This window comes from Argiope bruennichi, chromosome 11 (genome assembly GCF_947563725.1).
Source record: "Argiope bruennichi chromosome 11, qqArgBrue1.1, whole genome shotgun sequence".
NCBI classification, from domain to species: Eukaryota; Metazoa; Arthropoda; class Arachnida; order Araneae; family Araneidae; genus Argiope; species Argiope bruennichi.
The window spans coordinates 76,547,999-76,565,541 of NC_079161.1; the positions used below are offsets into that span (position 1 = coordinate 76,547,999).

Below are 17,543 nucleotides of genomic sequence, written 5' to 3' on the forward strand. Positions count from 1 at the left end.
ATAAGATGAGCTATAAATAGTTAGTATTTAATTTCGATATTACTTATGATCCAGACAAGCCCGTTGAAGAAGTCAGCGGTTTAAGTCAAGTTTGTGCAGTAGCTTCTGACAGTAAAGGCTTCTAAACACCCGTGGACAGAAGTCTGCCTTCTAGCTCGCATGAAGATGACACACACAATCGTTTGCACAACCCCATTTTACAGGGGAACTCTTTCAAACACCTCACAAATAAACACAGGGTGAAGAACAACTATGCCGAAACCAGGACTCGAATCCGGAGCGCTCAGATCACAGGAAAGACACGCTACTCCTAGGCCAGGACGCCAAAAGCAACAAAGAAAAAGAATATCTCATTTTATAAAATATCAGAAACTTTTTCTTAGATTGACAATTTTTAATTTATATATTTACACCATACAACTAATTTATTTTATACTGCGGAAATGAAAGAGCTGTAAATACTTTACCACCACTGGCCATGATTTTATTTAGCTTATTTAATTTGTCTTCAAACATACATTTTATTGTAATATATTTCACCATATAAAATCATTAGATATATGCAGTCTTCGCTACCAAATTATTTACTAAAAATAAAAATCTAAAATTGAATTTTGGAAATGAGTTTAAAAAAAACAATGAAAAGTTAATCTTGTATAATTTTCCTTTTATTTAAGTTCAATTACTTCTACTCTTTCACTATATCAAATATTTTAATATGAAAGAATAAAAGCAAATGAATTTCGATAAAATAAACTCTTTGAAAAATAGATTAAAATAAAATTATTAAATTAGTTTTAATCCCCTTTTTCTTTTTATTCATAATACAAATTTGATTATCTTGAATTTATAAACATCATATAAAATTCTAATCTGATTTAAAAAAGCAGGAAATTATCGTCATTTTTATTAAAGACTTCCATTTTATAATATTATATGTCATTTTAGTTTGTTTATATATTCTTTATATTTGTCCAATTAATTCCTAAAAGTAACATTTTAAATTCAGTTTACTAAAAAATATTCATATGAATTTTTAAAATCCATATAATGGAAAGCAATGAATAATATATATTCAACAAACTAACCATATTTTTTCGAATTGACTTACTTTTTCTGCTTTAATATTCTTTTCATTAAATTTATGAATAATTTATTATTTGTATTCCTAATTTTCTTTATTAATATTTTATTATTAAACGTTTGCACAAACAAAATGCCTAACTTTATTACATTCGAAATTAAGAGGAAAAATAGATTTTGGGGAAAAAAAAGGTAAACAATTTTCTCATGTTTTTATATTTCCTTATTCAAAAACTATTGCAGAAATTGCTGTTCAAAGCAAAATAAGCGACCATTGGATATTGCAGCTCTAATTACGTTGTTGAGTTTCAGCAAATGTCATCGTAAAATACAGAAAATGCAATTTGCTTCCATTTCAGCGGTTTCAATTTTAGAAAGCAAATAAGGATATGTATTGAAATGTCTATATATCGTTTTTATGGAGGCGTATAAAGAGGATAACATATTTTCCTGGTGATTTTTTTGTATCAAATATCCCATATTCTATTATCAGTAGCAAATATAAAAGCTATATATGTTCCTATATAGCTTTTATATTTGCTACTGTATTATTATTATAAATAAAATGATTTTTAAGATAGCTCTTTAAAATTTTACGGTTATTTCTTTCTTTTATTTTTAAAATAATAATATGTTCGGCATTTACGGAATAAGCAGATGGATAAAATATCGTTTGCTCTATTTAAGCTGCTTATTTAAAATAAATAATCGCATTTTATCGTGTTTTTTTAAGACAACTATTTGATACATTCTTTCTTTTTCAACCTGTTATGTTCACTGATTAAAAAATATTTAAAAAAGAAGTATTTAATGTTAAACTAAAATGTTTACTGTGCTCTTATTTTTTTCTCGTATATTTAGTATAGAAAAAGTAGAATAATGGGCAAATAATTCAAACTCGAGGTTTTTACGAATCTCCACAATTTAGACCTCTCTGAATTCGAAAAACACATTTTTAGGGAAATGTTTATCTGCTTGTTTGTCAAAGAAACAAATCAAACACTTCAATTGACAACCTAAACAGTTGTTATTTGACATGCGGTTTTTATACCAAATTTGCAGCTTTCAATCAAATTTTAATTAAAATTAGAGGAAGTCCGTTTGCCTGGCTGTTCTAATATAAGTTGAAAAGATAATTACAAAAACGAAGAAAGCTAGATAGATGAAATTCGGTACACTGATTTGACATCTATAATGTAAACACCTGTAATGGATTGTGCCAAATCATACTACGAATTGACTGTCTGTCTGTCTGTATTTTCAGAATCATGTAAGCGCGATATGACTTAATTTATGAAATTTGGCATGGGATTCTGTGATAATAAGTGCAGTTTTGCATTTAATTTTGGTTCAGTCAGGTGGAAAATACGTATGTAAACATAAATTACACTTTTGGATACTCTTAGGGCATGCCATGGATTAATCAGCAAATAATTCGCCAAGTATGGCACCATGAATGAAATAAAAATGTTACATTTAAGCCAAAAGTTAATAATATGTAACTATTGTACGTCAGTGTCATGTAAGGAATTCTCTGGCATTATATATACCCTGGAATCACACTGGAGACCAGAACGAGTATTCATTATATTAAATTTCGATCAAGTTTCTAAATATTCCTTATATAGAATATTCATTATATTAAATTTCAATTAAAACTCTAAATATTCATTATATGGAATATTCATTTATTAAATTTCGATCAAGTTTCTAAATATTCCTTATATAGAATATTCATTATATTAAATTTCAATTAAAACTCTAAATATTCATTATATGGAATATTCATTTATTAAATTTCGATCAAGTTTCTAAATATTCCTTATATAGAATATTCATTATATTAAATTTCGATTAAAACTCTAAGTATTCATTATATGGAATATTCATTTATTAAATTTCGATCAAGTTTCTAAATATTCCTTATATAGAATATTCATTATATTCAATTTCGATTAAAACTCTAAGTATTCATTATATGGAATATTCATTTATTAAATTTCGATCAAGTTTCTAAATATTCCTTATATAGAATATTCATTATATTCAATTTCGATTAAAACTTTAAGTATTCATTATATGGAATATTCATTTATTAAATTTCGATCAAGTTTCTAAATATTCCTTATATAGAATATTCATTATATTCAATTTCGATTAAAACTCTAAGTATTCATTATATGGAATATTCATTTATTAAATTTCGATCGAGTTTCTAAATATTCCTTATATAGAATATTCATTATATTCAATTTCGATAAAGTCTCTAAATATTACTTATATAGAATATTCATTATATTCAATTTCGATAAAGTCTAGGTATTCATTATATGGAATATTTCTTATATTAAATTTCGATTAAGTCTCTAAATATTCCTCATATTTTTCAATAATGAATCCGAAAACTCAGAAGCGATTGATGAAAGTGACTAAACAGTTAAAGAAATGATTAAAAACGAAACGAATTTTCATTACCAAAATGGAATATATCCTTAAAATTCTGCAAAAAAATGCATTTTAAAAAATTGTTCAAATGTAGGAAAACGTGTTGGGCAATTAAATTAATACCATATAGGGAGTCTTTTAAATTTTAAAATGATGTAAAAATCAGTTTTCTGTAATTTTATATTTGGAAGTTTTTATGTGAAAATTCCAATGCCTCACTTAAATTTCAATTAACTAAAATTCTAATTAAGAAAAAAATGTCCAAGTTACACAATTACTGTTGTTCTAAAAGCAAATGCATGACATTTAATTCATTATAATTAAAACTAGAGTTTTCTGAGTTTTAAAACAATGTACAAATTCTTCAAATAAATTAAATATCGGAAATTATCGCAGACAAATGTCAAAATCCCAGTCAGTTTTTAATTACGTGGAATTTTAAGGTTATCGTTCGGAGATTCTTTTCAAGCAAAGTATATTTGAGATAATTGTGGCAATTATACCAACTGATCTGACTTATAGATGATTCAAATATGCTCACATATTCCCCTTAATATAACCATATACTTTATATAATTAGAATTAAATTGAGAATCAAGTAATAAGTAAAATGTTTTACAAACTTTAATAAGTTCTTTATTAAGGAATGCAAACTAATACTTACAGTATAAAGAAAAAAATATTTCAACTTCCTGGATAGAAATTCTCTTACTATAGCTTAATTTTAGACCACTTACTTAATTCCATAATTTTTTTATATTTTATGAATTGAAATGTATTACTTCTCTAAATTCTTATATGACATTTTACTTTCAGAAAGAATTTTACTTTTTTCACGAATTTTCATTTATATCTGATATTTACTTTTTTTTTATTATTTCTTTCTGATTTTAAGAATTCTTCCCAAATTTCCAAAGCAATATTTGAATTTTATAAGATTTTTTCATGAACACAAAAACATGAGTGGGAAATGTATACTAGATCTTTGACACTTCACATTCAGAAATATGAAGGAAATATATATAAGGAATTTCTGCTATGCTTTGAAAATAGTTATTGATACATTCTAGAATTGAAGATTTTATCTGTAATTAAGTTGTTTTTTAACAAATTCTTTAAATGGAAATTTTTTCTACTCTGGCATTCCAAGAATAAAATAAATAATAGTGAGAAATATAATCTACAAATATTCTATTTCAAGTTTCAAAATCGTAAATGGATTTCGGAAATTCATTTGAAAGCAGTTTTTGAAGGTTTTCTTACTTTTATAGAGTTTAGTATTATATAATATTACATTAATATTGCTAGTTTAATTTTTGATTTAAAAGTAAACTCATACTCAAAAGTAAAACACATTCAAAATACATTTCAGTGTCTAAAGTTATTATAAAAGAGTATAAGCAAATAATTTGACCATTCTTTTGATATCAATTAAAAAATCAATATATTTCTCTGTAAAATCGTATCCGATCGTAAGAATACATAACTCTACAAAACAAATTTTCTTTCTATTTATATAAAAAAACAGTTGCCTTGACAGCGATAAATAAATTATTGTTTTAAATTATTATTCCATTTAAATAGACATTATATTCATTTTCCTATTTAGTTTTTTAAAATCTAACTATATTTTTTTTCAAATTTTTAATTGCAATTTTCTAATGCATAGTAAGATATAAAAATATAATTGCATGGTTTATGTAAAATTTCTGAAATATTTCTGATAGTAGAGTAGTATGGGAATATGCAAGGCAAAAATAATTTTCGAAGTAAAATTTGAAAATAATTTGTTAAATAATTCTTTACATCAATAAATCAAAATATTACCGAAAATTCACTGAAAAAAACAAGTTCATGAAACTTTATTTGGTTTTGATTTTTTTCATTTAATTACATTATCAAATTTTACGAACTAAAAACATAGAGAAGATAAATGTTTTTTTAATAGTATTTTTCAGACACCTTTTCTTGAAATGTGATATGAAACTTTCTTTTTTTAAAAACTATTAACATAAGACATGCAAAACAATTTCCTACCTACATATTAATCAATTTCTTAAAAATAATTTATAAAAAAAGGCGCAAACGATTTCTTGCTAGATAAATAAAATTAGAAATAATTCTATATCTGAAAAATACAAGACGTCCATAAAATTAAATATAGCCAAAATTCCTTGAGAAATATTTTTGGTCGCCAAAAACAAATATTGTATAATAAATGAATTAAAATATATTAAATATAGAGAAGCTATTCTAATTATAAAGTATTAAGTAAATTCTTATCTATCGACCTTGTTAAACTTTTGCTTTAGAGCATTTTTATGAGCACATATAAACTCTTGGTCATATTTATATTCATTATTTCGACAAAATTTTTATTCTGATCGATAATTTTGATAGAAAGAATACTTGTCAAGACCATGTTGTTTTTAAGTGATTGATTTTGAGTCATTTCCAATTAATCGAGCTACAAAATTCTGAATGTATTTTTCTATCAAACTTGAGAGAAGTTTACCACTCTAAAATTCATAAAAGTCTCGATAGCGAATTTTTCCGCTGATGATCAAACTTTCTCATCCTGTACTTCATATTTATGGAAAATAATAATTTGAAGTCGAAATGTAAAAAAAAAAAAAAAAAAAAAAAAATACTAGATCCTCAGATTTAGAATCCTACGTAAAATTTTAAATAAACCTATACCCTAAAATGACAATTTTATGAATATATTTTACACTGAGTTGAAACGTCCAAATACAGTTGTTTACAGTATTTAAGCGTTTGCCATATTTCATGTTGAAATATAAATGCTTGATCACCGTAGAACCATGCAACTCTTCCGTGACATAACTAGCATATGGCGAATATATTCCCATTCGAATATGAAGGTCAATATCTAAATGGCATTGCCTTTTAAGCTAGCCTTGTCTAGCCTTTACCGAATATTCTGGATAGTTTCAATCATCACACTGGCTTAGGACTAAGATTTAAAGCATTTCTGTGGTAGAGACATACTTAATTAGTTAATAGGTTTACGTATTAGTTAGTCTAATGAAAATATTGCCTTGACTTTTAAGGAAATTTGAAAAACGATGTGTATTGAGTGAGCTCAGAGGAAAGATTGCAATAGACATCATAATTAATAATATAATATTAATTTAACAGAAAAAGTAATTAAACAAGATAATATTTTTTTTTATTATTTAAGGAAATTAATGTAGAAATATATCTCAATATTTTATTGAATTAATAAAGTACTTTAATGCAGATGTAAAAAACCTAATAAGTTATGTTTTTAATGTTTCTGTCGATATTTAATTAATGAATTAAATTAATAACAAATTTGCCATAGATTAATAAATTAATAACAAATTTTCCAGAATAAAGTTAATTTTTTTTTGAAAATTTTATAAAATATTTTTTTATTAAATGCTTCTATTTTGAATTTGAATGTAAACAATGTGGAATATAGATACAAAAGCTCTTATTCTAATCTATCTATCTATTATATATAAAAAATATGTAAACATTGTGATTTATTCGTTTTGTGAATGGGAGATAGCGAGTCATCCGACCATGGCATGTGAGGTTTGTTTTACCAGTAATGTTTGAACTATTTAATGAAAATTATTATTATATCATAATAAATATTTATATTGCACTTCATTGTAGAATTCTGAAAAAAAAAGTAAAGCTTTAATTAATACCAAATTAGCATCAAACGAGTTTAAAACAATATCATTCGTTAATTCTACTTTCGGGCGCATCATTTGTGGCAACACTAATGAACATCTTTCCGGTTAGCATACATTTTTCGAGTAACGGAAAAATTTCGTCTATTAGCTGGCAGTCAGCTGAATATCTAAACAATGCACGTGCTAACTCTGCATTGTTTTACTAAATAGTGATAACACGTCCAGCAATATCACATGAAGAAAAAAAATGTGAAGAGAGTCCATGCAAGGATCTGGCAATTTGAAAAGAAAGCTGATCGAGAAGTTGCTAAATTGACTGTAAAATAAGAAAAAAATGATGCAGTATTTAGATATTGGAGATATACGGAAAGAATGTTCTCATTTTGAGTCTTTGATTTTGAATCGGAAGAGGCTGATTGGAAAGTGTATGTTCTCATCATGGAATGATTAAGCTTCCAGCATTGAGGCCAATACAGTTTAAAAATTTGCTAACTGGAACTGGCGAACATTGCATACATTATCGTATAACATAGGAATTGGAGAACGAAAGTGAATAAAGAGTGAGGTCCAGAGTATAATTAACATTTTGACAAGTTTCTATAGAACATGAAATCACATTTTGTGTGAAAACTACCATTACTTCAACTCAGAAATGTATATTTCGTGCATAATGATGCCATTCCTAATAAATAATCAAACAGAGATCAATACTTAGCAATGAGAATATAGAAAAACTTTCTCATGTAGGGAGTTTCAATAAGAGAATTACACACTCATGTAAAAGGATTCTGTTGAGGGCTCATTCTGACCCTATAGTACTCCTTCTCTTGATCTTAAATTATAGAGTAGGAGTTTGTAATCCCTTCGCCAACATTACAGGAATTTCTTTGAATTATTTCATTTTTGTACCAATATATTATATACAATGTTGCAAAAAGTGTAGCATGTACCATGTTGCAATAGTCTAGTATGTAATGTGTGTGATGCACCAATAATTATTTTCAATGCCTGAGATTTTCGCTTCTTTGATATTTAATGGGTGACTACTGATCAGTCTGAATCTAAACAGTGGTATTACCCCTATAGCATATTTATTTTGTACATATATTAATTATCCTCGATTTCGCTGGTTTTTGACGTCGGAGCTTTACCGATATTTCACGGGAAAAACTAGACCACCTGAAGTTCCTTGTTGCTACAAGGAAACTTTTCTTTTCCACAAAGGTAAGTATGATTTGTTTGCATGGAAATATGACATGATGAGGTCAAAATACATTTTTTTAGGATACCCTGATGCCACAATTTGGGAAATCATGATCAATTCAAATTCATTTTGTGTGTTATTGGTATTAGTATGGTCAGCATATTTTTATACTAAATCAGTAATGGTCTATAACTTCATAATTCTTTTTCTCATACTTTGGAACATTAAAAAAAATTAGAATAACAACTCAGAATTCTGGAACTATCTCATGGCATCACCTTTTTTACTACAGCTGATGCCATTTTGCAATTAAAAAGAAGGAGACAAAGAACTAAGATGGGAATCCTGTATATTATGACTTTTTAATATATTTTAATTTTCCTTCAAAATTATGATGAAGAAAAATTAAATAATATTTTTCAAAAATGCCACATCACTGTTTTAATTAAAAAAATATTGCATTTAAAGTATTAAATACAGTGTGTTCATTTAAATATTTTATCTATATTTAGGTACTGAACATTTATCTTTCAAAAAATGGGAACTTCTAACCGAAATAAATTTAATATATTTACTAGAGCAGAATTTTACGCTTTTTAATAAAATCGTAAGAACACTTCAAAAGAAATTTAAAAATGTTTCTTTCAGTTTCAATAAAAAAAAAAAATTTGAAATAATTGAAAACTCAAAATTTTAAATTAAGAGCAATAAAGTTGATTTGATTTTGCGAGAAAAACAAGTGTTTTGCTATTTAATAAAATGAATCAAAATGTTATTATTCAAATAGTAACAATTTTTGCTTTCCGAAAAGTAACTAAAATATGCTATTACCTTTGAATTGCACAAATAATTTTGTTACTCCTGAATGCCTCTTTTAGGAAACGAATTTTCTTTTGCGACAACCAAAGTAAAATTTAGAGAATTTGATTTCGTCCTTTCATATGATGTTGAATTAGTTTTTCAATATTCAGATTTTATTTATCTTTTTCTTGTAAATTTAAATTTCTTTATGTTTACTATCCTGAGGCATTAAAAGTCAAAAATTTTCGTATGAATGCTAAACATTTACCTTGAAGAAAAAAAGGTACATGAAATACTTAAAAATTAATAATACAAAACCATTTTGGGGAATTCATTATTGTTAAAATTTAAAATGTTTATTCAACAATTAAAAACGTCAATAAATTTTAAAAGAACTGTATTTAAAAAGCACATTTGTCCATGTATAGAAAGAAGAATACATTTTAGCTTAATATTCTCTTCTTCTTTTGCCTTACATTTTATTATATTATAATAAAATAACTCGAAATATATATTATAATAACTCGAAATATTTTTTGTGGAATCTTCAATATATGACTCTAATAGTAAAGATCCACAATTTAATAAAAAGAATAAACTAATTATTAAGTTCAGAAAAAATTAAAAACAGTGAATTGTCGTCTGGAATACAAAAGTATACCAGATTTTAAAATGGAAAAGAGAAAATGAATTAAAAATTGATAACACATTTCGTATTTAAAAACATGGAATAAGAAATGATCACTAAAAGTGTATTTATGAATAAAAGGAACAATACTGTTAATTTATATTTTTGTAATATGATTTACAGAATGAATAGAAAATAACTCTCCTTTTCCCAATGATATTTTTTGTTGAATAAGAAAAAAATATATATGAACTTCTGCTTTTAGAACTCTTATTTTCAAAACTTTTTTGGAGCAAAAAAATTATCTTTATTTATGATGGTAAATATATATATATATATATATATATATATATATATATATATATATATATATATATATATATATATATATATATATATATATATATATATATATATATATATATATATATATATATATATATATATTGAATAAAATTTTAAATAACCGAGAAACTAATTAATAAACTTCATGATTTTGAATGAAAAACTTCTTTAATTGTCAAAATGCTATTGTAATCTCTTTTACGTGAATGTAGTATGTAATTATACAGATGAAATAAAATGATTTTTTGTAACATATTTTTATCTTTGTAATTAAGAAATTATGAGGGTTAATTATATTCATAAAAATACACACATAATCTTCGGCAACTTTCATGTGCTAAGACATGTATGCTAATTCAATAAAAATGATGATGTAGAGATAAATTGATATAGAGGTTATTTTAGTATTTTTATCTGGAAATTACCAGTGGTTATTGAAAAAAAATTGGAAATGCAGCGGTCAAAGATTATATAATTTTAGAGATTATTATTATTATTTTATTATTATATATTATTACTCTTAATATACTTAGCTGACGAAATTGTAATAAATAAGTATTTTACTGGAAAGCATAAATTTCGCAAATGATAGCAAATTTAATATTTTTTGTAGTTCATATATCATGATATTGAGCAGGTAAAAATTGAGCAACTTAATTTGTACCATGAAAATTGGAAAAAGGAGCAGTTTAATGATAGGATGCTTGTTAGTATCAGTGCTATATAATTTGCTATTCATTAATAGTTTAATGAATCCTTGTTTTCATTAAAATATATAAAATATACATATAAAACTATCATTAAAAATACGAATGAAAGTCAGTTGTTTTTTTAATCAAAATATCAATTCTAAGCACACATTCTAAGCACTATATAACACTCCAAATTAAGACTCTATAAAACATCAAAATAACTATAACACATCTTATAAAGTTAGTCTATAATGCTTTCACAACAGCCCAGGGCTTTTACCAATGATACCCGATTATCAGATTTGACTAGCAAATGAGTACGATAAAAGAGGAGTTTCTTAATGAGAAAAGGGTAGGTTTCTTAAAACAACATTTTGTTTTAATGTAACAATGACATTAAGACAAAAAAAGTATAAGAAGACAGTATTGTCCCGAGAATAGAGGAACATTGATTCAGAAATTGCAAAATGGTTACTACACTTCATAAAACGGTTGTTGGAAATTGGTATGAATGCTGAAGGATATTGGATTAAAAGTATCGGGAATTGCCAGCAGAAGCACCAAAAGATTTCCAGATTGAAATTATTTGTAACTCTTTTTATTGATAAGCACGATATTTTTTGGGATGATATATTTTCGTTAGTTTTGATTGTGGTTTTCTTAAAATCATAAGTTTTAATTTATATTCAAATTATTTTGTGAAGTATTATTAAACTTATAATAACGATATAATTAAAAAATTCGTCAAAGAATATGAAATTTTATCAATATCAATTTTATCAATAATGAAAATATTATAAAAGTAACGTATCTATGAAATTTTGAAAAATATTCGATAATTTTTATATTAGAGCAAAAAAAATTTTAAAAAAACTAGAAACACTTATCGCACTGAGAGTTATTCGCAGCTATTACATGCATTTAGAATTTTCTTGATGGTATAAACTTCAGACCTTAGAAAGTTATGTGAAAAGATATCGGATTAAAATCGTCGAGAATTGGCAGCAGAAGCAACGAAATATTTCCATATTAAATTAATTTATAACTATTTTATTGATAAATTGATATTTATTGATAAATTTTATTGATAAAGTTGGGATGCAATAATTTCGTTAGGTTTTTAATAGTTGGCTTTCTTAAAATCATAAGTTTTGAAATATTTTCAATTTTTTTTGCAAAGTATCGTTAAGACTACAATAAAGATATTATTAAAAACTCTCCAAGAAAAATTTATTTTTATCAATAGATGCCTATATATATATTTTTAAATATTCGAGGATTTTTATGTTAGTGCCCAAAAAATAATTGAAAACTTTATCTCATAAAGAGTTAGTCACAGCTGTAACATACATTTTCACTTTTCTTGATGGTATAAATTTAGACTTATTCATAAATATTACTTATAATTAGCGATTAAAAATATTCTACATATTATAGACAAAAAGAAAGAAGAAACACATGCAAAGTGCGAATATTAAATAAATTTTTAGAATTAATAATATTTTTGCATGAAAATATCGATTAAGATGATTGACTAACATATTATTTATTTTAAGATGATATCTATGAACAATTTACAGCCGATTGCTTAATTGTTCAAGAAAAATGTATTAATCATAATAAGAAATTACATTCTTCCTAATCGAATTCAAAAAGAAAAAGAAAAGGCAACAATCAATCAAAAATGCGTCATACCATTTTTAAATTGAAAAAAAAATTGATTGAAAAAAATAATAAAATTGAAAAAATATTTATCGAGGTACGAAAAATACAAAATTTTTAAATAAAAAAAAAGATAGTTCGGGGGAGGGGGAGACAAATTAGATTACGTTATTATTTTTGCTGGTACAATCTTTTTTTATTATTATTCTTAATATCACTGCTTGAAGTTTTATAATTTTTGAGTTGTTTTGTTGAATTGTTTCATAAGCAACTCAAAATTTTTGTTAAAAAATACAATCTAGATAGATTCCATAGAAATTCACTCTTGGAATGATTTATCTCAAGAAAAATAATTATTTTCTGACGGAATTCGGAACTTTTAAACTTTTGAAAAGCTTCTCCTTTTAGTAATCTTTTTTCCAGATCTGAAATTAAAATTGAATCATTAATTTCTCAGATTATTTAACTTCTTAATCGATCTAGACTCTTTCTAAAACGTTTATGAATCTTCTCCAGATAAACCATTATTCATTTCTCTACGGAATCTTCCCTACGTATTTAATCAGCTATTAAATTCCAACGTAGTTCATTCATTAATTCAAGTAGGGATGTTAATTTCGATATGTTTTAAATAAGTTCATTATATCCACCTTACCTTTATAGTTATTTATCCTAAATAAATCAGTTCCTGTGTATAAGCCAGCTTTTGTATCATATACATATCAATATTTGAATAATTTTTATTCGACTCTTCTGATCTTCTATTCTTTAATAGCTCAAAACTTAATTTGAGATGAGAAAACGGGAACTTATTAAATATTTACAAACCATAAGTTCATTTAAATCACGTTATTTCATACATCGAGAGGAATTTTCCGTTCTAACTCTTTTAAGTTAAATTAATATTAATCAGTCCCTTTTAATTTTTCATTTCATATATATATATATTAATGAACTAAAATAAATGTTCTGCGTGCTCCTTTTTATATTTCAAATGCATAATAATCATATAAAATTTTATTGAGTCGACATTTAATTCTAGTTCCAAGTGCAGTAAAGCAAAATCAGTCTTAATTTCCCGTTAGATTCGGCTGAATGAATAATTAAATAGCCACTTTTAGAGAGGTTTTATTTTGCAAATATGCAAATTAGTCGAACGTGTAAGTGAAACTAAAACGATAGGAAAAATTAAGAAATATATTATGCATTTGATAAGATATTTATGTTTATTTATCCATGAATTTAATAAATATTTGGTATGATTTTAAACGACAATTTTTTTTCCTAATACAAAAATTATTTCTAATGCTCGGAGCAAAAATCTGAAGTAATATACAACTATATGTCTTCTGATTTCATAAATCTAATCAGTACTTCAATATTATTTAGATAATAATTAATATTAATTAGAGCAGATTATAATGCTTTTCAAATACAATTCAAAATTTTTAAAGTATAATTTTGGTATTTTTTTTATGCATAATATTCAAAATCTGAAATTTTTAAGTTAAAAATCAATATATTCCATCTTTTTATGGAAAATTTAAATATTAAAACATAAAAAAATGTTTGAAATATTCATTGTAATGGTACATGAAGTATTTAGTCTGATTTAATGAAAAATAAAATTTTACAATTACATTTTTGCAATGTAATGTAATTAATATTCCACTTTTTTTTTTAATAATCTTTAAATGTTAACAAGACAATGTTAAAAGAAATTTACTGAATTTAAGAGAATTAATATAAAACAATGTTAAGAGAAATTTACTGAACAAATTTTCATAGTTGGAGTTTTTTTGTTTTTTTTTTAAATTCACTGCATTTATTTAGTTTCTAAAATAAATATGTCAAAATTTTATTTTTTGGTTGAAAATTTTACTGGTATTATTTTAAGGTAAAATATTTAACTTTTTCCACTTATGTCTTTTTTTTTTAATTATATGTCATGAGTCTTTAAGAAAAGCAAACAATATCGTAACTTTTGAAAGCAGATGAAACTTTATTTATTCTCAGGTTTATATTGATCAAAACAAGATAATATTATAATTTCCTCATTTTATGTTTTTTTTCTATAAAATAATTTTTTACTTAGGAAAAAAATATTTAAAAAAAAAACATTTAACTGAGAATTTTAAAACTAAAAGGCCTTCAAACAATGTTTTTTCGAATATTTTTTTTTCATTTACTTTTCAATTGATTTATTCAATTTTATTAAACATATTCTCGCGTTTCATTGACTGAAAAAAATACAGCTATAATGAAACAAGCATTGTTCTATTATTTTTCTATATTTGCGATATGTATTACAGACAGACAATGCTAAAATCATCTACCCTCAAGGCTATTTTGAATTTGAAATACTGTAGAAAATTCAGAACACTAATATCTTAATTTATACTGCAAATTATAGTTAAAAAATTGTAGTTTTAAAAATTTAAAAAACATCAAAAGATTTGTTTAGCATATTTATTAGAAATACCCTTAATTATAGATAGGAAATTTTTATTTTTTATTATCAAATATACTCCGCTTTAAAAAGGTTTAATTGATTTAACAACAAACTAACTATAGAAGTGAATTAAATTAAGTACAAAAATAAATTCTTCACTCAATTTGATTCACAAAAATTCCTGTATAAAAATATCGTCTGCTATAATCGATTCCAAAGTAGTTTTAGTTTATCCATTATACAAATATTAGTTTCTTGATCTGTGTCTGTTTAGCTTATTTATTATTGAAAAACATATGATTTTATTGTATAATTGTATAAAATAAATTTATCGTTTTTTTTATGTTTATTTAAATAGATTATCAGTATTAAGACCCCTCCGCTTAACGCCCATAAATTGCTTAACTGAAGACTACTCGAAAAATAAAAATAATAAGCATTTCAATTACTGAAATTTCATAAAAATTCCTGAGTAAAAAAATCGTCTGCTCTAAATAAATCTAAAATTATTTTACTTTTTGGAATCGACAAACTCAATTTTTTTTGTTACTTCAGATTTATAAATAAAAAACTTAATTTTTATTATTCATTTTTATTTGATATTTATTTTTATACTGCTTTTATTACCATGCTTATTATTTTATTTCTCTTAAATTATTTTAATTTCTAAACAATGGTAACAAATATTAAGACTGAAGATTTCTATTCTTCGAAGAAAATCAAATTGTAGTGTTACTTACCCAAAGAGCTCACAGCTACATCGGTGCAATAAATTAGTAGAAAATGTAGGAAGCAAAGTTTCTTGATGATCATTTTCAATATTTTAATCTTAATCGTATTTCTCAAAATCAGTTGACTAGTAATTGATAATTATATAGACAACATCTCATAAATTTGATCTATATCCATAATTGCTCTATAATTTTCCGTGAAAATATTCTGGCATTATTCGTAGAAATTATTCTTTGGAAAGCTGTGATTGAATCTCAATTTTAACGATATTTATCTTTTATCTTATCTAGGTTTTTCAACTAGTGTTTGTGCAATTTCTATCTTTAGAAAACTAGTATTTGTAAAAGTTAGCGAGTTTCAAACTTTCTTATTTAATGAAAGTTTTAATCCTTCAGAAGTAACTTTTTTTGTTTATAAATCCAGGAATTAGAACTGTTGCTTCAGATTTCAGATGATTCCGTTAAATTAAAGTTATCAATATTATGTGTATATAGAGATATAAAGTAATTTCTTTATCCTGTAATTTCTTTTATTTTCCAGATATTTTAATAACATTCATTCTCAAATATCCGCTTATTGTTACATTAATAATTATTCTATTTATAACAGTAAGAACTTCTTTTAGCACGGTGTTTAGAATGATATGGTTCTATATGTGCAAGTACTTTGTAACAAATGCTTGAGAAAGTTCAGAAATATTCAAGCGTTTTCTCTTAGAACAAAATTCGAATCCATGAGATCTTTCAAATTCTGCTTATATGAATTTTGTGAATAACTTTTGTTATGATAGCGATGTAAAACTGTATTGTCAATAAGATTTTTCTTCGCGTTACAAAGAGACAAAATGGATATAAACCCTTATATCAACTCTCTGTAGAATTCACAAATAAGTCAGATAATCCTTTATATATGCTTTGTCGTTTTTACTCAAAAGATATCTGACGTTATAGGTAAAGTTTCCTATATAGATATCATCAGCTGGCGATGTTCGTTAAAAAGTTGTTTTAACAAGCACACTTTTATAAAATATCCGTTTTTCACATAAACTAAAATAGCGCTCTTAAATTAACACTCTTAAATACATTCTTCTTGATAAGTGAAGACATGAAAAACCTTTTATCAGAAATTCCGTTTACGCCGGACTCCCCGACGACTAATATCCGGCAAACCGGACGGTATAGCGAAATGCTCCCGCGGAACTTTCAGGAAAGAATCGTCGTTCCGTCAATTCCTACAAGAAGCAGTCAACTATCCACGCTCTCCACGTGAATCGATTCCGGAACCGCTCCGGAATGCCTTTATATACTTCTGGAAAACCATGACGTCAGCCTTTAGTGGACCAATAGAGGGCGAGGATGTGGTTGATTCGATCTAGGAACGATTTTGAAGTTGTTCGGCAGTGAAACCGGAGTTTCGCTCGTCGGATTGCGGCGGGAAAGTTTGCTCCCATGGGAATAAAGATAGGAAATGATGAATATTTGAAAGGAAAACTGTAGGTTTCACTTTGATATTTTCGGCTGAACAAATAGGCTTTGGTGCTTTTCAATATCTGCCGTTAACGTTTCTTTTCAACCATTTCATGTGAACAGACATAAATGGGATGGGGGATTCTGTTTTTCATAATCTTTTCTTGTGCGCAGTTCTGTGAATAGTGCATGGTAGGTATGCACCATATGTAAATGGATTTTTGTTTCAGTATTTGCATATATATTTTTGAAAATATATATGATACCATTAAACATTCTCTTAGAATAGTACAATAGGTTTATTATTAAACAATAAAACATGAAAATTATTTGAGAAGTTA

The 17,543-nt window shown here is 25.2% G+C and overlaps 1 protein-coding gene across 1 annotated transcript in view; it reads right to left on the minus strand.

Annotated features, from left to right (window-relative positions):
- Positions 1 to 16,984, minus strand: part of LOC129957177 (carbonic anhydrase-related protein 10-like) — a 765,422-nt gene extending 748,438 nt beyond the window's left edge. Inside the window, exon 1 of the mRNA XM_056069369.1 lies at positions 15,745 to 16,984. Within this exon, the coding sequence (XP_055925344.1) occupies positions 15,745 to 15,817 (73 nt within the window). The 5' untranslated portion in view covers positions 15,818 to 16,984. The remainder of the gene's footprint in view (positions 1 to 15,744) is intronic.
- Between the last annotated feature and the right edge of the window lie 559 nt (positions 16,985 to 17,543).